This window comes from Anser anser (assembly GCF_964211835.1).
Source record: "Anser anser genome assembly, chromosome: 14".
Lineage (NCBI taxonomy): Eukaryota > Metazoa > Chordata > Aves > Anseriformes > Anatidae > Anser > Anser anser.
In genome coordinates, this window is record NC_139735.1 from 4,741,539 (window position 1) to 4,763,196 (window position 21,658).

The 21,658-nt window shown below is 38.0% G+C and overlaps 1 protein-coding gene across 9 annotated transcripts in view; it reads right to left on the minus strand.

Moving 5' to 3' along the window:
- Positions 1-21,658, minus strand: part of FAM13B (family with sequence similarity 13 member B) — a 60,542-nt gene that overhangs the window by 22,708 nt on the left and 16,176 nt on the right. For all 9 annotated transcript variants that reach the window (XM_083798326.1, XM_083798331.1, XM_083798329.1 and 6 more), the window contains exons 2-7: positions 13,630-13,796; positions 12,543-12,733; positions 11,909-12,121; positions 10,077-10,254; positions 9,332-9,476; positions 6,505-6,662 (exon numbers count right to left, since the gene is read on the minus strand). In XM_083798326.1, coding sequence (XP_083654452.1) covers positions 6,505-6,662; positions 9,332-9,476; positions 10,077-10,254; positions 11,909-12,121; positions 12,543-12,699 — 851 coding nt within the window. In that variant the 5' untranslated portion in view covers positions 12,700-12,733; positions 13,630-13,796. The remainder of the gene's footprint in view (positions 1-6,504; positions 6,663-9,331; positions 9,477-10,076; positions 10,255-11,908; positions 12,122-12,542; positions 12,734-13,629; positions 13,797-21,658) is intronic.

Sequence of the window (21,658 nt, forward strand, 5' to 3'; positions counted from 1 at the left end):
CTCAGGAGCCAATACTCAGTATATTATGAAGCTGTAAGCTCTCAGAGGTATGGTCTTTCCCATGGGAAATACTAATCACTTAGTCTCAAAAGACTTCCTGACACCTTGCTTAAGAATGCAGATTTTAACCTTGCAGCCTAAAGCAAGTTCCAAATTACTTTGCTTTCCTCCATTGTTGCAAGTTCACAGAGATTTTCCCCTGCCTGTCAGATTGCTGCATGATTTTATTCTGCAATGTTTAAAAGGTCGGCAGCATTCTCCAAGGACAATTACATTTCAAGTCCAAGGCAGGTATTCTCCAGAGGTTTTGAGACACGGTATAGCCACTTGCAAAGCACTTAGGAATCTCCCAGCACAAGACACTTCAGTCTAGAATATTAAACTCTTGAGGAAGGAAATAAAAAAAAAAAAGTAACTAGTAAGTTAACTCAAGCACATGTTCTCCCTCTCCAATTTTCCATTAATATGATCAAAATTCTCTTATTGTAAACATAATACTTAAGTTTTAGCCAAAGTGATTGTAAATATGCTGATGTCAACATGAAAAATGCACAGTAACTGACAATGAGTTGCAACTTACATGTCTCATTCAGGAAAACACAAATAGAAACTTCATTTCAACATGGAATGTAAACAAATGCTTTTCCTTCCTATATCTATACCTAAGCTCAAAAAGCTGAAAAAAAATATTTTAATCTACTCTTTACCATGCAGCAATACTGTTGGCAGCCAAAGTAGTTTTTAAAAATGTTTTTCATGAACACATTAAGTAAACCTAGAAATATAAAGGAGCAGAGGGATATTGCAGCCTCACTAGAGAACTGAACAGGTACTTCTGCAAGATGGTTCTGGCTGATAACAGCCCTGCTTGTGCTCAAAAAATCATTTAACAGTCTCTCTGCTTACCCAAGAATAATTTTAATACAGTGAGGAGTATCTTGTTTAGATCTTATCAAGTGTATTAGTAGTTTTACATCCACCACTAAAGAAGTAAAATAATCAGATCACCTGAAGCAGACTTGCTGTTTCTTCTTCCTTTAAATAGATGCAACAAGCCATAACGGACTTTCCTTATCAGGTAGTGTTTAATTGAAAGTAGTTAAAGTATTTGAACATAATGATATCTTTTTTTTCTTAGGCATCTTGTAGCTAATAGTGATGTGCACTGTATTTAAACACCATCACAACCAAGCCGGTGCTCACGGAACTTTTAAGGGACACAATTCTGAATCCAGCTCATTTTAAGGTTATGGCATTTGTTTTTCAGGGCGAGAGGGAGACAACACAGATCTATTCCAAACGCTGTGACAATAAAGTCACCTCTAAAGTCCTGTTCCACAGCAGACATTGCCACATAGCTTTGGAAAAATGGCATACCTGTTTTAGAAGCTAGATCTTGTAACCACTAATTTCAAAGCTGCTGGATCACCTGAGCAAGTCTGAATACACCAGCATTTCTGCTTTCTATCAAACCCAGAAACAGTGACAGAAGTAAATATCCTGAGTTGTGTACCTCAACTTTTTTCACTGATGTATCTGTGATTAGAAGTTCTGCATAGCCCTACTACTTCTGCAAGGTGTTAAAGTCTTCTGATAAACAACTTTTGCTTTGACACTTCTTGAAATAAAAAAAACAGAGACAAAGCTGTCAGTGAGATCAGCCCCATGAACAAGATAAGAGAGAAGCATGAGCAAGAATCTCAGAGAAAAAATAATGAGATTTCAAAACAAGAAAAATGTACTTTTAAGTATCTGGTCTTGATGTTTTTAATGAGTTCTACAAGAGCTGCATTACAAAATGAATGGTTACTTTCAGGAAGTTCTAATTTGGAATTGCATACATTAAAACCAGTTTACTATTCAAACAGGAATTCCTAGGACAAATTGGGGGAAAAAAGAGAGAGGCAATCAGAGCACAGCGCACTGCAACACTAGATGTAAAAGAGAGCAAAAAAAAAAAAAATCAGTCAAGGGCACAAGTACAAATACTATTTATAGGAAACTCTGATGGCCTGGAATCCTTTTATTCTATCACTTGAGACAATGAGGAACTGTGTCAAGAGTGGGGAGAATCAAGCTCATCTCCAAAGAATCCAAAAGATTCCAGATAAAATTCACAACAGAAATTTTCCATCTTACTGCATAACCTTCAGCCCCCACAAGCTGAGGACTGTTCATCAATGCTTTTAGTAAACACCTTCAGATGCATTAGAAGTACTCAGCAAAAGATGTGCATAAGTCAGCAGTATTCCAAAGCCCCAACAATCCTCTTACTACGCAAAGAATATCTTACGTCTTCCACTAATCACTTTAGCAATTAAGCACTTTTTGAAAGAAACGTGTCAACCGCTCTTAGGTGAAAACATTACAACTTGCGAACCAACACACCACAGTTCCAGAACACTTATTTAAAAGCTGTCATTTATACTGCTACACAGTCTTAATGCAGCATGACACAGCAAGACACACAAAGGTAAACATCTTTGTTTCATAATGCTAACCCACTCCCGAGAATCCCCTTTGCACCTTCTCCCTACCCATAAAAAGTCCCGGTAAATATCCCCGGACAGAAAAATACATTAACTAGATAAAACATTTCAAAGTTTTTCTTGCTAATTTACTGACTGTACACTAATCCTATTTTCTCATTAAAAACAAAAGCAATCGTGATAGTATTTCATTTCATGATATCCCCAAAATACATTAATCTCATGTCATTTTTTTTCTAGGTTAAAAAGTCTTATTTCCTATCAAAGTGACATTTTTCTTTCGTATATTTACCTGTGCAGCAGAACTTTACAGGCCATTCTGATTATTTTTGCTATCCCAAATGAGCACTTCATGTAAAAATGCTTCATCTGAGAAACAGCAAAGTGGGATGGTGGCTGCTGGTTATGCATGCTGCTTGCTCGGCTCCGATGGCTGCGTGTCAGACAGCACTTCTGGAGTGCTGCACTAAACCCTGCAGTCTAAATAGAAATAGACTGCAACATGAGGTCACTCCTGACAATAAGCTGCCCAATCAACACTTGAAAGCTTTTCGAACATGTTGTTTGCAGATTTTCCAGGACGGGAACAGGGACAAGTATTTGGATGTTAAAGAGAGAGAGAAACAAAAGCAATAATGTATTTTCTAGTAATTCAGGCACTTGTTATATTTGGTTAGCCTTGCTACAGGGAAGTTGTGTTACTTTGAAACTTATCTCCTCTCTTTCACTGCCCAAGCTAATTAAGACAAAAAATGGGTAATATACCCCACAAGGAGCGAGGAGCTCACCCTTGTCATGGAGTTTATTATGGGGGGATAAAAGCAAACTGCTCACCGAGCTTACTACTTCCATACCTCACCTGGTATACATACGATCCTGAAATGCCCCAAGAACATATCAGGGAGTCTTACTTTAGGCTTGTGACTGACAATATTTGAGATGAATGTGAAAAGTAAAGCAAATACTATTTGACAAAGAGCTGTGAGGGGGAAAAAAAAAATCAGAATAGTGACAGATAAGGACCCTAAAGCGATTACTACAACAGCACATCTTAAAGTCAGCTGCAATGCTGAGTCAGTAATTCTCTTCTACGGAAGTCGGGAGAGCAAAACTGACAGAGCCATGCTGAAAAGGCTCCTGAAAACAGAGAACACGTTTCCTTCACATACACAATGTCAGCTCGTGCAAGAAACGCTCCCTGGCTGTGTTAACAGACTGAAAGATCACTCAACAGGTTTATTTTAAATATCCTTCTCAAACAGTCACTAACTCGAACTGCATTAATGGTTATCCATATTCTCACCTCACCTCTCACACTCAGAGTCAAAATAGCCCCACGCAGTGCAGGAAGGTCATACGGTTTAGAAAGAACGAGCAGAACGAGGACAGAAAAAAAGGTAGTGAGAAGAATTTTAAGTTATAGTTCAGGTAACTAAATGGAAGGTCATACGCCCTATCAGATGAATCAATGTCATCCATCAGTAACATGACGAACACACAACCTCAGTCTTCTTTTCTTTACTCCATAAAGAGACCAAAGCTATGGAGATACTTGGTTCTCAAAGCCCGGTAACAGCAAGAGAACTTCTGGTCGACATGACTCTTACAATTCCTTAAGACTTACTTCTCTTTTATTTACAAACTGCTGCAGGCCCTATGTGAAGACAAGCATCCCAATAAATCCACATTAACATTAGTTTATTTATTTTTTAAATCAAGGAAATGAAACAGAAAAAAGCCATTAAAGGAATATAATGAAAAGTTTTACATCTCCAAAAATATTTACAGTAGTTGGAAGTTTAATAAAGCATACTTCGTTCAGCCTGTAATTATTGTTATTTGTAATGTTTAGTGCAATTATTCTGGTTTTACAGTCAAAATTGTCTTTCTGCTTCTATAGTATTCTTCCCTACCCTTCCCCACAAATTATGCAAAATGCCAACCATAATTAATGCCTATTAATTTTTAATTAACCCTAAACATCCTGTAAAACGATTTTTCTCTTCAGGCTATCAAATTTAAACTTTTACACTTGTTGAGTTTGTCACTACTGCTGCATTTGCACATTCCACAAGCACCAAAGGAACTATAAACAGCAGAATTGCTTAAAAACTTCAGCTGGAACAAGGAACTTCTGCTGAATTCCAGTTTAAGGAAGGCTTTTTTGTTTGTTTGAATTCAAGTCAAGCTACAATTAAGCAGCTGCCTTACTGCCAAGGATATAATTAAAATATGATTTTAGTTACAAAACAACAGAAGTAGGTTTTTTTCATTATTTTACATTTTACAAATTCCTGCAACAAGGCAGAATAAAGTGTGAAGCAAAGCAGCTAAACAGATTTCAACTTGAAATCCATGCCATCTTATGACCTGTCAGTCTTAGGCACTATACCTACTCCTGAATCTCCCTGCGTTTGGCTGCTTTTAGTTCCACATCTCTTACAGATTCCCCGTCACCCCTCCCTACAAGCTGCTACACGTCCATACTGAAATACGTGCTGTAGAAGGGAAAAAGTAAAGTTCCATTCATAAAATGTCAACTCTAAGTACAAGTAAAGCAGACCAAAAAAACCTGTGTACTACAAGCAAATAAAATATGAACCTGTGTATTACAAGCAAGCACAAATAAGCTCTCAGACAAGTACGATTTTAAGTTTATGCATCACCTTTTATGAGTATACCTTAATTAAAAGCTGACTCCCACTCTAATACTCCTGCCTGTATTAGACTTCGCAGCTTCCAAACTTGCTCACAGCTCTTTACCAGCACAGCCTACCCAAACACAGCCCTTTCCAGAGTCGGGCTCTTCAGCAGGTAATACAGGTCTCCCAGCTTCAGCAGTAGTTACACCCATTTAGATAATGTGAGACCTTGTCTTTCTATGTATTTTTCTAAAAAACTTTTTCTAAAAATCGGTTAACAAATTAAACCTCACCTTGTGCATAAGTGTTAGTCATGTCACTCATATTGATATAACAACAGCATCAACCCTGAGTTAAATTTAGCTAGCAGAGTTTAAATGAACTGAAAAAGAATGCTCAGGTGTTTTACAAATGTATGAAGGAGTCAACTTTTTATAACACTGTACTTGAACAGCGCATCCAGAGTCTTCTTTTCAATTCAAATTAAGAAGACTTTCTGGATCCTCAAATCAAGTTTTCTGCAGTTGCAAGCAACCTCTTCTATGAAATCTCATTTAACCTCTCAAAATGCCACCTTTCAACTGCTCAAAATTTCCTCTGCATTACGCCTACTAATAGGGCCATTCCAGAACCTTATTCCCCTAAATTCCAAGCTAAAATCATTAACAGTCACTATTAGCTCTCCACAAACATCGTCCTACTGGTCATATCTTGATCCCCTTCGACCCTGGTGATTCTTCTTTCTAGAATATTTTCAGGAAGTAATCACACCTACAGAGACTTCATTGTAATTGTTTATGGAATACATTCTATGTACTACAGTAAAATAAGAAAGCACTTTCATTTAACACTTGACAAAAACAAGCATTACAAAGAAAAAAACTGACCTGGATAAACAAATCTTCATGGGTTTAGAAATGAATTAGGGTCGTGTAAGGACACTTATGCCCACTAGCATGCGACAAGAAATAACGCTTGTATTTCTTATTGGAAGGGAGTATGAAGAAAGGGAGTGGTGGAAAGATGGCACAGAAGGGTTTGTATCTACTAACATACAGATTCTTTGTGTTTCTCCTATAGAATTTATTGTTTAAATACCACTTAACAATTTCACTAAAATAACGGTCTTTTTTCCCCCCCCTCTCTCTACATAAATCATCATCGTTAATCCAATCTGACTTCTACAGGCCTTCTACTGAATTTGGGAACAGTCATTTTATTCCGCACTTTACTACCATGAGAACTGCACCTACTGTGTAAGCTTTTGAGGTACATTTCAGTGTCTACAAACAGAAGTCTGACAGCTTCACTCTCACACACAACAGACTATACTTTGTATTTTAAACCCAAACTCCAAGGCAGAAATAAGTTACCTTGTTGATGCTGTAACGCTCCTGGAATCCGAGATACTCCCTGTCATATCTAGATGCACCACAGCTGGCCTTTCAACAGGTTTCTCTGTGCCGTCTTCTGGAAGTTCTTCCGACTGCTCAAGCTTTACATCTTCCTCCTCTTCTAAGAGATCATTTATCTGCACAAAGATTTATTCACAGTTAATGGCTGGTAAGGCTCTTTTAAGTGGTCCAAAGAATTAAAAGAACATGAGAGATATAAAAGCATCTCCTTTATATAAGGAGAAAATTCTTCAATTTCAGAAAAATCAGAAACACTATGCCTCTTTTATGCAAAACATACACTCTACAGCCTAAAAAAGAGCTACATAACCCACTTGAAATGTTAGACAAAAACTAGAGAGAAGCACCTTTAATGCAGTAAATGAATACAAGCAGAATCAAGAAACAACAAAACCCTGGCCACACAGGTCATGTGGCACAGAACCTTTCTTCCTCTACCCATAAACAGGGACTGATAATTCTCCTCTTATTTGCATGTAAGAAGCATTTTCAAACCCTTTTATGGAAGGCAGTATAGAAGTCCAAAAACCTAAACTTTGAAGTAGTAAATGAGTATTTATGATGGCAAATGTAAGAGCAAGGGTATTGAGAATTCCCTCTGTGAAGCCATTGTCTATTTTTGTTTCTCAGTTTCCAAATGCAGAGGATGTTTTTACTGAAGCAGCAAAACATAGTCACTTTAAAAACTAAAACAATATGGCCAAATGACAAATTAATTCAGACGCTTTTTTTTAAAAAAAGCAACTATGTCTAAAGCAAACACAAAAAGAAACAAAGTGATTCTATTTGTTTCGTAAGAATCCCTCTTTGATTACTGACCTCCCAACCCCACAAATCCAAAAAATCAAAGTATCAGCAGCAGTCTAAAGAAAACACGCTTTATAAAATCTGCCATGTGAGTATAAAACAAAAACCACTGACCTAAGAAAACTGAAACTTAAGAAAAGTTTAAGATTATAAAGACAGCAGAGGAGGGTGGGTTTTTTTGTTTTGTTTTGTTTTTGATGGGGTGTGGTATGTTATATTGCACTACATTCAGGAGAAGTAATTTATTTACCCCTGATTTTCTTCTGCAATTGCAAGAGGATGTAGCAGTGAGCTGTGTGGAAGCCCACCCACACAGTTAGCTTCAAGCAAGGCTGTGTCCTGTATGGACAGGAACCCTTCCGCGCTGCAACACCACCCCACAACCCCTCGCACCAGTCCCGCAGGGAGCAGGACCCAACGGAAGAGCACTGTTGACATCTGGTGGAGACACCACGAAATTATAGGGACACTCTGCCAGACCTCAAAACTTAAAGAAAAAAAAAAAGCACAAAACACAACAACAAAAACCACACAAGCATACCACACACACACACTGTTTGGGAAGCAGTTCTGCCAAAGTATATAATGAATCAGAGGTAAGTCAGTAATTGTAAAGCATGACAGCATAGACCAGCTAACTATAAAGAACAGTCATCGTAACCTAAGGCCATAGTTCTCAGCCTTGGGTGGCAGAAGTTAAATCCAGCTCAGCTGTGTTTAACAGCTTCCTGTATGCAGCAGGACAATGTCAGCTCTCAGTGCTAGACATACTCTTGCTAAGAGTTGAAGAGACGTCAAACATTGCAAAGTTGCAGCAATCCACTTGAAGAGCTAGCAGAGCAGAAGCTGCTCGATCCAGAACTTGCTGCCCACGCTTGGCAGTCCAGACCAACGGGTGAGATATCTGCTGCAGCAAAGAGGAAGCAACCAGCTGTACTAGTACTTGCCTTACCCGTCTTGCTAGAAGAGGGCTTTGTGGTATAGAGTTAGGGTTTAAAAACTCAGCATTTCCTATTACCTTACTTAGCAACTGAAAGTTACTCACTCTTTTTTCTTTTTTCTCTTTAAAGAAAATACACCGTTTTAAGATAACTGAACAAGGAAAAAAAAAGTTTATAGTTTTTCACATTTCTGAGCAAGTGTTTGATCCAGGATTTTATTAACAATCCTGGCACCTGGCTTTGATTAGACGAGCTTCCATGCATTATCATTTATATGTCTTGTTACAATGAAAAATATTTGCCATGCTGAAGAAGGCTGTATCACAATGTCACATTTTCATTTCCCTCCTAATAGACTATCTCTATTTTCCTCAGCATGACATAGTATTTTACCCTACAAAGTTAAATTTGTTGCAAAGGGGGCAAAATGGTGATAATGGATACCATTGGTACCATGAACAAGTGAATCTGGCAACCTGATGGTTGAATACTAAGATCCAGTACATTTCTCTTCTACTCAACTTTGTTCCGCTGATTTCAGGACTTTTCCCCACTACTATCAAAATATTTTGAAGTCTTAGAATCAGAAACACCACTCCAAAATTTTAGTATAGGGAACCACCACTGATACCATCAATAAGTGGAGTGCAAGACCCAGCATGTTTCTATACATACTACTGACCAAGACCAACAACGGTGTGGTTCTGCTTTCACTTAAAAAGTTCTCCACTCCTAAAAGGTAATTAAAAAGCTATACTGTTTGTATATAGCACATACATCCATATTGGGCAGGATGTTACTGTTGGTTTAATTCATAAATATTCTCCTACATGGCATAGATATGCTTGCAGAATTGTTGCTTGGTAGGAAGTATATCCATGTTAAGAAAATGCATTTAAAGAAATACTATTTTTTGTCAGTTTGCATGAAACTACCAAAAGACATTAAAAAAAACTATTGCTATATACCTTTCATACACATAAACTGATGTGACAGATACTTACGGGATAAAATATTGCCAATTAAAATATTCTTACCTGCTCAGTTATTGAGCTTAAATCATTAGTAGATGAAAAATCTTCCTCTTCATTTTCAAAGAATTCATAGTAGTTCTCCAGAAGTCCCGCCATTATTCTGCTAACTATTTCTTGTTCTTTCAGATCCTCCACGTCTGTGTAAATGCTAAAGATTTCAACACTGTTTTAGTTTAAAAATCAAAATCCAGCCCATTCCCCCCCAAAACTCCTGAAAATGGCTTCTATGACTAAGGGCTACACTTCACATTATCCCTATTCCATTCTGAACACACAATTTTAAGCACACCTTCACACTAGTGTGCATTACAAATCTTTATACTAGTTTATATTTAAAAGTGGTGAAGTAACAACTATTTAGTCAGTTAACTGTTCATGAGGAATGTTTACAATTTAATTATTTGCCTGTAAAAAGGAAACCCTGCTACACACTTGCACTTTAATGGCTTCCTTCCTGAAATGTTTTGCTGAAAAAAAAATAAAATTTAAAAAAAAAAAGAAAAGAAATTGAATCTCAGTGTAATTACACTAATATGACAATCAAATCTGTGGTTTCCAATACAAGCTGTGGTTCAGATCCAAGCAAAAAATTGTAATGTGGTGCTGGGGAAAGACACAGAAAGAATGTTGCCCAAAGCAAACTGCATCCTCGCTGCTGTTACTCAGGGACTAGGAAAGACTCTAGACTACAAATTTACACTGTCAAATGCACATAAAAACACTACATAAACCTTTATAACCAACTTACTGAAAAACATCTGGGCCAAAGACTGCAGCCAACGAACTTGCTGACCAAATTTCTTCATGATGAGATGCTACATTGGCTAAAAATTTACACAGAAACTTTAACAAACTGTAATTAACAGGTGGAAGCTGCTGCAAGAGGAACCTCAATTTTCTTCCAAATTCATCTTCGTTATTATAATCTAGAAAAAATAAAAATATTTTAATCACAAAATAAAATTTGGAAAAGCATGTATTTTAAATCAATCAACCTTTTGATTTGGGCAACAATTACTTATTTCTGAAGTTCAAGCACTTTGGTCAGCCCACAGTCTCAGTGTCAGAAATTGAGGTGCATTTGCACAGTCAGACTTTCACACTGTATCTGTCTGAGGTGGGTGGAAGAAATCCTTTCACAGTCACCTTATTCAAAGACTGGCGTGGGACACAAGTTCCACACTGTAGTTCACATGTCACGGACACTGTGTTCCCTTGTCACACCAAAGGAGTATACCACAATCCTATTTCCAGTCCTGATAAGGTAACACTACAAATCACAGTGCATAGCAATATTAGCTGCCAAATGAGCAGCCAGCTGCTTTCTGCATTATCAACTTAACAATTCTTTTGTTATTCATCATCTTTTTCAGATGAAAAAAAACGTTTACTAGCTACTCGGTGAACCATGACTTCAGCAACGCATATCAAAGAAACATATCACTAATGAAATTTCATCTACTGATATCCACGTCAGTTTCCCATTACTGCACACAACAAATACATGATCAGAATTTCAAGTTTTAACATGCTTTTCTGGTCAGTAGCTTCCAAAAATTGTTTCCAGCAGCAGACTATTTAGTGCTGTAGAAGAAAGACATCAGCATTCAGCCTCTGCTCACCAGTTAGCCAGGTAATGACTCTGTGTTCAAAAGTTTCAGAACCTATGGGTTACCATGGGAGGAAACAGAAGCACCTTCACACTCACTGTTGGAGATGACCCTCCAGTTCACCACTTACTAGATGTAGCATAAATTCTACCCTGAACAGGACTAAACACGAACGAATTCACCATAAAATCAAAACAAACAGAAGTGTGACTCTTACTAAGCACAAGCCCAGCAGTTGTAAAGTACTAGCCAACACTGGAAGATGAGCAAAACTCCTGCAGGGTTCCAACCAGTAAAACCACCCGTTATGTCACAGGGTGTGGAACTCTGACGTCTACCTACCTTTTGAGGTTGCATTAGTTAAAACATTTGTCTTGCGGCACTGTGTTAGTAGTCAAATAATGAATCAACTCTAACACCACAAAACCCAGCAGAGGTCAGAAGACCCAGGACAGTGGAAACACATAAACAAGCTGGGAATTGGCAAAGAAAATACTGTAGGAATACAGGCGGGAATTTGAAAGTGCAATGGACAACAGGGTGGGTTTTTTTCCTCCTACAAATAAATTTTAAACTTAATAATAATCCACAGTGGGAGAGCAAATATGACATGAGTACAGGGCTTGAGCTTTCTTGTCTTGTATATATAAAGCCAACTTGAATCCAGTGGCTTTGACCAGTGTCCCAGGATTCATGCACAAGCACATGGAATACTTGGAATTTATCCTATGTGGCAGTTTCACAGTCTTCCTACCTGTTGGATAGATTGTGTCTTCTAAGGAAACTCGGTGTGGATTCAAGGGCCTGTTTATTTGGGGTTTTGTGCTTAGAAAGGGTGTTGTTTGAATGCCTCCTAATTCACAGGCTATTACACAGAACAACAAAAAATCTGTAGTGCCACTACACATCTGAATTTTATAATGTTTTTTACTCTTAAAAGAGAAAACGCTCCATCAAAAATAATTTTTACCTTGAGAAAGTTGCATCAAATGTGTGTGCAAACTGCCTGGGATAACTGGCTCTGGAAGTTCTTGAAGAAAAAATCTAAGAAGGCTAATAGCTGAGGGTACATCTGCTTCTTTAACCAGGTCCACATCTTCTCCATTATCATATCGTTGCCGAAGCCACTCCACTGTCTCAGCATTCCCATTGACTTGAAAAAGTCCTTCTTGTTCCAGACCCCCTGTGTTAGAAGGAAGTTATAAACTTTTGGATCTAGTATAGATAAAGCTACTGATAATCAGATACGCACAATTCACATACTGAATGACTTTGTTGACCACAGTTCTGCAAGCCCTTTTCCCAGCACACACATTCTTGTGCCCAGCTAACAATACAATAATAAGATAAATATTAGCAGTACCAAAACCAGTTTTCTATAAAGTACTCTATCATGGTGATTGGATTAATGTCTTCTAGAAAACAGAAGTAATCAAGCTTAACAGAAGGAATAGAGCAAGAGAACTTTCATCGCCAAAGAAAATACAAAAATCCAAAGCCAATTAAATAGAAGTAACTTAAAATAAATACTTTTCAAATATCAGCCTGTTCTGTAATAATAGCAGATAAGCATATTATTTTAAAAACAGAAAGATAATACATACCATGTTCCTCAATATAGTCCACTACATGGCGGACTATGAATGGAACCTCATTGTCTGGTTGCCCTTCTTGCTGCAGCTCATCAAGTGGAATTCCAAATATTTTGTTAGCGAGAACAGAGTTGCAGTTACTCAAGGAAGGGGAGGAGCTCTTCCTCATATCTTTTTGCAGCCAAAAATCAAAGCTGTCTTTTCTGTCAAATAAGAGGAATTTCAGTTAATATTGTACTTCAGTGTACAGTGTTGAGTGTACCAATCTGTAACACAACGTGTTTTAACTACCTAATGCAAACACACTCCGCTCTCTCTCAATTAGGGCACTGATTCTGTGAAAAGTTCTGTAATGACTCCCAGTACAGCTAACTAGATGAATGACTACTGCTGAAGTGTTCTGTTCAATCCTCAGTGAAGGACTGAGGAGAACGTACACAGCAGCAAAGGAAATTCAGAAAATTTTAAATACCATATTGTTACTCAAGTAAGCTTTAGGATACTTTTGGAGAGACAGATTCTTCAGTATGCTTTCTGAATGTATTTACCAGTCAGGCTTTGAAAAAATCTACCTCAAATGACACTCCAGAGGAAATGAAACTAGTGGATCACACCAAAACAAAACCTCAATGTTTAGCTACGTGAAAGGAAGTAAGTATTTGGTGATACAGAACTGCACTGCAATCAGTATCTAATAGATTTGGCATTTTCTGTTCTTCACAATAAACCTTTCACCACCTGCATCAAACTCAAAACTTTGTTGAACATAAAAACCTCCAAAACAAGTTTCTAGCTGCTCAGTGATAAAATTCTTATCATGCAGAAGCTCAAACATTACTTGCAAGTCTTTGCTTGATACAGGATGTAGTTAGGTAAAGGTATTACCAAAGGCAGTATAAGTCACTCAGTTAAATTGTTATCCTGTCAAAACCAGAAAAATTCTAGCAAAGAAAAAACTGCTCTTTCAAAACAAAAGAGAAAAAGGAGGTTGGTAGTAAGCAACTTAATGCTTTGCTAATAGATTGATAAATTCTAATAGATCAGAAAGACTGAAACCCATACTATTTTTTTAATGAGTTAAGTAGTTTAGAAAACTTACCTCAGAGTACTTAAACAGCCGAGTTTGAAAAACGTTTTCTGCGCCAGCTGCCCTCACTGACCAAGCATTCTTTTGTCATTTATGGTTGTTTAAGATTATGGCAAAAGATCAGCCTGTAGTTCCTCATTGAAGAATAGCAGAACTCGATCAGTACTTCAGCAGTTAATCTGAAAATAAGGAAAACATTATTAGACCGTAAGGTTTTCAATAGTTTTAAGCTCAGTCACAAGCCCAAACATCACATTTGAGGCATTCTTCTCATCGAATCATCAATTTCTTGCCCCGAGCATAATGATCACGTTAGCACATCTTACATGGGAGCATGCAAAAAAGCCAATCCCCCTTTTTTTACTTAGGGGTTAACCAACCTTAAAGCAAAAGTCAGTACAGGACATCTTCATCTTAATTATGAAATAAAAATTCTGTTATTTTTAGATTCATTCATTCTTCTTCCTAAGTAGGCTAGGTAAGTATGTTTAAAAGTACCTACCACACTAAAACATTTAACAGCTGCACAATTTGTTAAAGGATCCCAGGCACTAGTTTAAACACACTATCTTTAAACGTAAGCTTGGCACGAATGAAGTCAACTAAGAAGCAACATACAAAGTCAACCAGTTTCCAGTGGTACAGATCATCTTTTCTAGAAGGTTGATTATACGTCCTAGCTGCCAGTTCAAAGTCCAATTGTCAGATCCAGATAAAAAAAGGTCACATTCCCTAGAACCACCTTTTTTTTAAACACATTTCAGACTCCAGATAATCTGGATATTTTCTATGTTCTCAGTTCTCAAGATAGCTGTGGGTCCAAACAATAGCTTTTTTTGTTTTCTAAGGTATTAAAAATTTAGATTGCAGCTTCACGGCACAGTGGAGCTGGTCTAATGTCAAAGGGTCATTTCACTCTTTTTCTCATGTGGTACAGGTTCTATTTAACTGAAGCAACTATAAATGGGTTGGGATAACCAGGCGAAACTAGCTCGTGACAAATATGTGTACACGCAAAGACAACACACCACCAAAACTAGACAAAAAAATGGCTTTTCTTGGCTTTAACGTACAGGTAGTAAAACCTTACGGTTTCAAAATTAGAGATCAATATCTGAATTCATCTGACTGACTTTTTAGAATACCCTCCCTTTGTTCCTCCACCTTGGCTTTTGCTTACATTCCTTATCAGCACAAATTAACTTCATCTTTCAAGTTCTTACAACCTGCTGCTCTCATTTCAATACCAAAATGAGACGGCCACCTACTAGCCTACAACACCAAGAACCCAGTGTTCTTCCTACTCTATTTTTGAGCAAATATCGCTTTCCAGCTCCCAGTCCTCCCCAAACAGCAACCATGTTTTGGAGGAGTTGGCCATAAGCTCTATACAATACTGTTTCATCCTGGTCCTCAAAACTTTTTTTGCAGTGAAGCCTAAATGAAAAAAAAATACACATATTTCAGGCTTACAGGTGTTGAAATCTTTGCCTATGAAAGCAAGCAACACCGCCCAATATCCTTTCCTGTTCTGTCATCCGTCTCTAGCTCCCTGCTGTCTCACACTATGCACAGGCTGTAAATGTGTCTTGCACAAGTGATCCTGCTCTGAGATCAAGACTCCAGGTGTGCTGACAACAGAAAATAAAAGTTATATTCTAGTCAACTAGCTTTACCGTTTTTATTAATTATTTTCAAATCTGTCATTGGGTATTCATGGTTACTAAAGGATACTGCCAGATTTCAATAGCGAGTTGCATTCTTGACTCTCCTATGCTTTATGAAGACACTGCCCAGCCATTCTTGCTATTTTGGTGTATCAGGTGATAATCAGCATAATCTTTGTGTGCAAGTAGATTTTAATCAATCCCGATACACCATGCAACCTTTAAATACGGAGTTGCAAACAGCCTATTTTCTCACGTCCTACCAAAGTCAACCCGTCCACAATGAGCCAGAAAGACTCACATTACCCAACTCTGGGGTTAATTGCAGCTGGGAAAAATCTTTGATGGATCTGCCACAATGCTCCAGGCTGCCTTGCTAAAAGAAACAAACAAACAAACCCTCAAAACCAACATCACCTAATAAAAAGAGCAAATTAGAAGCAACTACTTCTTTGTACCACAGCACCAAACAAACAATATGGAATGGCAGCTCTCGCCGAGGATAACTTTGTGCTTAGTTGGCTGGCACGAAAGCATAAGCCATTTTTGCCAGGTGCTGAAGATAAACACGCTGCCTGAATATTAATTTCATTCAGGAGGCATGGAAAAAAAAGAAAAAGACTTCATTTTAACTAGCTTGGCTATGTACCAATGAAGTTGAAACAGCCTGGTTGTCTCACATTTTAGAGCAAAACCAGATTTACAAGCCAAGTTTATACTTCAAACGAAGTTTCATACAGCTCATCATCACCCAGATGAGTTAGTGACTTTCACCCGCTCAGATGCAAACATCCTTATACATGCATAACCGAATATATCACAGGCATTAATTTATTTTCAGTGCATTCAAGTCTTCTGCCTTTTAGTACAGGCTTTGGTGTGACCTTCACAGGCTGTGATATTTGATATTCCCCAACTCAAGAAAAAGCTAGAATTTTTTTTTCAGTTAGCCGATTTCCATCAAGTTTTATTTCCTGCTTTTTCTACCATTCTACAACTGAAGGGCAGGCTCAGAAACTGTCAATAATTACATATTACGTCTCCACTTCTTTATATTAACAGCTTTCCCATGCTTTGGCTCAGGATGTGCATTTCCATGGAGACGAGTCTGAAACCTAGGATATGATATCTAGCCTTCAGTATTTCTAGAGTCTGTACTGAGCTTTTGTTGCTTTTACTAAGCAATACTGAGCTGGTTGTTTTCATGATCAAACATCTCAGTAACCAAAAGCTGAACCATTCCTTCAACTATTCTTTTATCCATGTTATCCAGACCTTCTAGAATATGCATTTCCACCCCGTTCACAACCTAAATGCTTCATAAGTCCTACAGAAACATAATAATTTAAAATAAAAAAAAAATAAAAACCAACTACTTCATTATTTTCATTACACCTTTCTCAGTCTCCTCCCCTTGCTAGTGCAAACATTTACACAGATCCCCTGAACTACAATATTTTCTAAAACCTAACTACAGAAAATTGAAAGTACCCCTTATTGTTACCACACTTTATTCCAGAATTTTTCAAGAGGCTGAAAAAAACCATATGTCCTATGCAACATCTTGAGCTTAAACAGCTTAAATGAGGGTAAGACAGAGTTTCATTCTGTATTGCATACTTCATTGCTCTCATCTGATTTTTATTTTTTTTTTTTAAATAAGGCAAGTATTTCATGAGGTCTGCTGGGAAAACCGCCCAAAAGTCTCATTTGGCCATCATAATAGCGCTCACTTATCTTGGCAACTAAAGCAGTATTCACACCCACACATGAAATGCCACTAAAGGAAATACAGAATACACGGCTAACTGTCATTATTTGAGGAATACGTATGGAAGTTTAGACTTAAGTGTAGTTCGTGTTTTACTTTAGTAGCTGAACTAAAAATGTACAGGTGTCATTTTAACTTCGAGTCCTCAGAGCTCCAACAACTTTTCTTAAAATAATGAAAAAACAAGAAGTTAGAAGTAAAACAAACTAAAAAGGCTACAAACTGAAACCATGCTACAGGAATGAAAACATTCATTCTAGACTTATGATTTTGGCCACAAATCTCAACTAGTTAAGCCATTCTTTTATCTGCTTATTTTCTTTATCTAGCAAGTACTTCACATCGCCTGTGAAACCAAAACCAAAGCTAACAGTGACTGCAGTTCTGCTCTATTTTTAATACACTGTCTTATAGTTAGGCATTTTGTGGGATTAGCAAACACCGCCAGCGACTTTTTGTAACATGTCGAAAGTAAAAAACACAAGAAAGATGTCAGATGGAAGAAGTGTTGCAGTTGTTGTGACAAAGTCGCCTGTCCCTACCTGTCCAGAAAAGCACCTCGGGTTCAGACTTGGGCTCTGCTGTCCTGTGAGGTGCCCGTACCAGGCCACTTGCCACTCACCACCCTCCGGGACAAGGAGGATCCATGCTTTAACTTTAAGGTGCCTCAAAAATTAGTGTTTAGTTTCCTATTTGATAACCAAGGAGAAGGCACGGAGGCTAACCGGCCCGCCTGGGAAACGCCCGCACCCCACGCACCCTGCCCGGCACCTCCCGCGCCGCACGCACGCTGTGCCAGCTCATCGACAACCTGCACTCTTCTCCTTGCTCTTAATTTTTATCGAGGTAAAAGAAAACGGAGAGCTTTTTATTTAAACTTAATGTCCCACCCGTAACAGTGGACACTGCTGATTCTATGCCATTTGTAACTGCACACCACTGCTGGCATCCCCAGCTAATGAAATGCTTTGGGGCAGAAGAGCTTCTGCTCCACTGATTTCCAGCTTTTGTTCAGTTAACAAATCTGAAAAGAATATTTTGCTCATTTTAATTAATTCAGTCACAACTGAAAAGATGGCCAGGTCAAGGCAGGAGAATCAGCATGGAAAAAAGAAGGGGGAAAAAAAAATAAGGAAAAGAAGGAGCTTTAAGCAAACAAACAGGCCCCCACCACCACTCAGGACACAGAAAAGGACAAATGATACTTGTCTCAAGAGCACAGTTAAAAGCATGTTAAGCCGTGTAAGCGCCTGAATATAAATAGAAACAGTATTTCCTCCATGTAAAAAGAACGTTCGATTTAAAAGCTATGCTGAAGTACCCAATATATTTGAGTAGTCAAAACAGAAATTATTTAAAGAAGAGTTTTATAACCAGCAAGTTGAGGTTAAAATAGATTCTTACAAGCAAGATTTCCTCTTTTTGACTGTCAGCAAAATCACCCATTGAATGGCATTATAGCCAGAACTCTGGATCAGCAAATCTGACCGTCGAGCTTATTATTTTAAGTTTAGCGAGACATTTTTCTTAAGACCTTTTCCATCCCCACAAAGGGGCAACATTTAAAAAAAAAACAAGTGTAAGTACAGAATTCCACTTGCAATGTTGAAGGAAACCATGTTAGAAGAAATGTCTTTTCAAGCAGATGTGATCTTCCTGCTCCCTGCATTTCTTAGCGTGACGCTGACAAGTTCACTTTCTGGCTCAGTAGGAATCAAGAGGAAACGAGCTTGTTGCAGCCTCGCACACAATCACAGACGCACTGAGTAGAAGCATGTTACAGCAGCACTTTAATAAGCTCTGACCACTCGCCTGTCCATGCCTTCACACACACCCCAGCCCTCCACTGAATTAGCTGAAATTCTGCATCATCTGCCTGCCAGTAGCACTTCTGAGACAACCTCAGAAAACACAGGTTGTACTGACAAAACCAAAGCCAAAAAAATATGTTGGATTTAACAGAACGCAATTACAACGCAATTTTTGTTTCCTGGAAATAAAGCAGCAAGCCTTCTAATTTACAAATTAAACTACACAAATTAAGCCTTTACATTCTTACCATGGAAGAAAGGCAAGAAAGCAACTCATGAAAGCTCATCTGAAAGATATTTAAATGCAACATTCCATCCATTTTATTATTTTTAAAATTTACAAGCTAAGAATCCATGTATTGATTAGTATTATTTTCCTCTCATTACAATTTAATCTGCAGTTTCAGCAGACGAAACCAAATTACGCTTTCTCTGAAACAGTCCCATCAACAAAGACAGACCTTCCTGAGGCATACCCCAACATCCAGAAACAGGGACAGGCATTAGCTGGACTAAACACAAAGTTTAAGAAAAAAAAAATACATAATTTCAGACTTCAACCAGGCCAGTGAACCATTCAGCAACTCTACTGCAGTGGCATTAATAAAGCATTGCACACAATGACTGATTTAAGCAACATACAAAGAAGTAAACATTTTTTGAAAGAGAAAGACAAGATCCCTGAAATCTGATGTCTGATTTTCCCAGTGTTTTGATATGCAATGATAGCATTTTATATTCACTTACTAGATAAGATCCAAAGGCTTTTTAACTGCATTACAGCAACTCATGATCCTTCTGTAACTGTATTTTAGCAAGAATTAAATAACACCAGAGATGCCTGAAAAAAATAGATGTTTGCTTGCTGCTTGACACCCACCACCGAACGCTGCCAGATTTGCTCTCAGCTGCTGCCGCCAATGCACATGTGCAGAATTATAAAGAAACTTCCTGCTCGCACAGATCCCATCACATTCTTAACAACAGTAGTTAATAAATAAAAAGGCTTTTGTATCTTGTGTAACAGCTAATTATATTCATCCAACTTGCCCCCTCAGTAAAGCTTCCTTCACCAACCACTCGCATGTACTTGCCACTCCATCAGATAATACAGAACTTGAGTGCAGTGGCGCTATAAAAGCGCAGTACAGTAACGAACAGGAAGAAATTATCAGTAAAACTGCACAATTTGAGAAGTGCAAGTTATAAAACAAAACGAATTCAACAATTATCATTGCTGTTAAGACAGACTTTGGAACAGAAGTCAAACTACCTCACAGGCACCAGGGGAAAAAAAAAAACTATAAATATATAATGCAGCTAATTTATTATACATAAGTTATCCTATTACATATAAAATCACCAGCTTCTTGCTCTCCCTCCCGAACAGGTAGGCAGAAAAACCCACTGGAACTCGGCATCTTACAAAACGTAACGCAGAGCCCACTTGCTGCACAAATGCTGCCTCTGTCATAACGCTGACCACGTGCCATCAAAAGAAAGGGCAGTCTCAGCAGCTCCACTGACGGAGGAAGACATCTCAATGAAGAGCTCAATTCTGTAGCAATGACTCTTTGAATTGCAGGGAAGAAAAAGCAAAAAAAAGAAGAAAAAGGACTGCTAATGAAGTCTTCTCCCCAACCAATTCTTGTCATAACCTGACCATGACCAAATTTGACGATACCACCAGAAATCACAAGGTTAGAAGACACTTTACAGAGTGAAATTAAATAAAAAGTAACCTGATGACATTAAAACACCAACAAGACAACAAAAGATTTAATGAAATGTGAAGTTCAGCAACAAGGGGAAAAAGAAAAAGAAAGAATCTTTCAAATATACACACTTAAGAGTACAAAGGAAGAAAGAACCACATTCATAAGGTTCCAGCTCTCATTTTTTCAGTTTTGCCCGACCACTATTATCCTACACAGCTGAGCACAACTGTTAATCCTGAACACGCTGCAGGGAACACGGAACAGAAGAGATGCAGGAAGAGAGCAGCTTGCAGGACTGAAACCTGGTCAACCCACACAGGGCTCCCACCAGATCTCTGCTCCGAGCCAGCAGCTGCCCCACCCAAGCAGCCTTACAAACACCCAGGCAAGGGAAGAAAAAGAACCATTTAAACCTCCCAATATCAAAAAGCTCTGCAAACCTATTTACTTTGTCACACGAATTCAACCACCGTCTTTGTTACAAGCTGTTTGAACACAAACATAATGCAGCATCTTCACTTTAAGCTCAATTTTGTCATGTTTTTCTTCTTTTAGGACAAATATATTGGATAAAAGGTATTTCAGACATTCAGGAAAGAGTATAATTATTTGTCACTATCACGATAAGCTGTTTATTTCACTATAATCATAATAAGGTCCTAGACCGAGCTGCAAAACTAGTACATTTCAAGTACTGAATGACCCCACCCATCTACTACAAATCTAACAGGTTTTCGGCAAAGCAGCCGCCTTCTAAACTAAGCTTTTTAAGACTTCACAATAAATCAGCTCCACAAAAGAAAAGAACACACCTGGTAGAAGATGCAGTATAAAACACACTCTCTTTCATGCTGTAATAATATACAGACTTCACCTGAATTGACTGAACTTTCCCAAATCCCAGCAGTTGGCTATGAAGTCAATACGAAGCCACAGATCCAATTCTGAATTTACCAATACAGGGACAGCCAGTCATTATTCTCAAAGTTTTTTGCAGGTAGAAGTGTGTAACTTAGAGCAAAACAATACAGTCAGCAGGAGACTCGGAAATTATTTGCCCAATTTTACTAACTT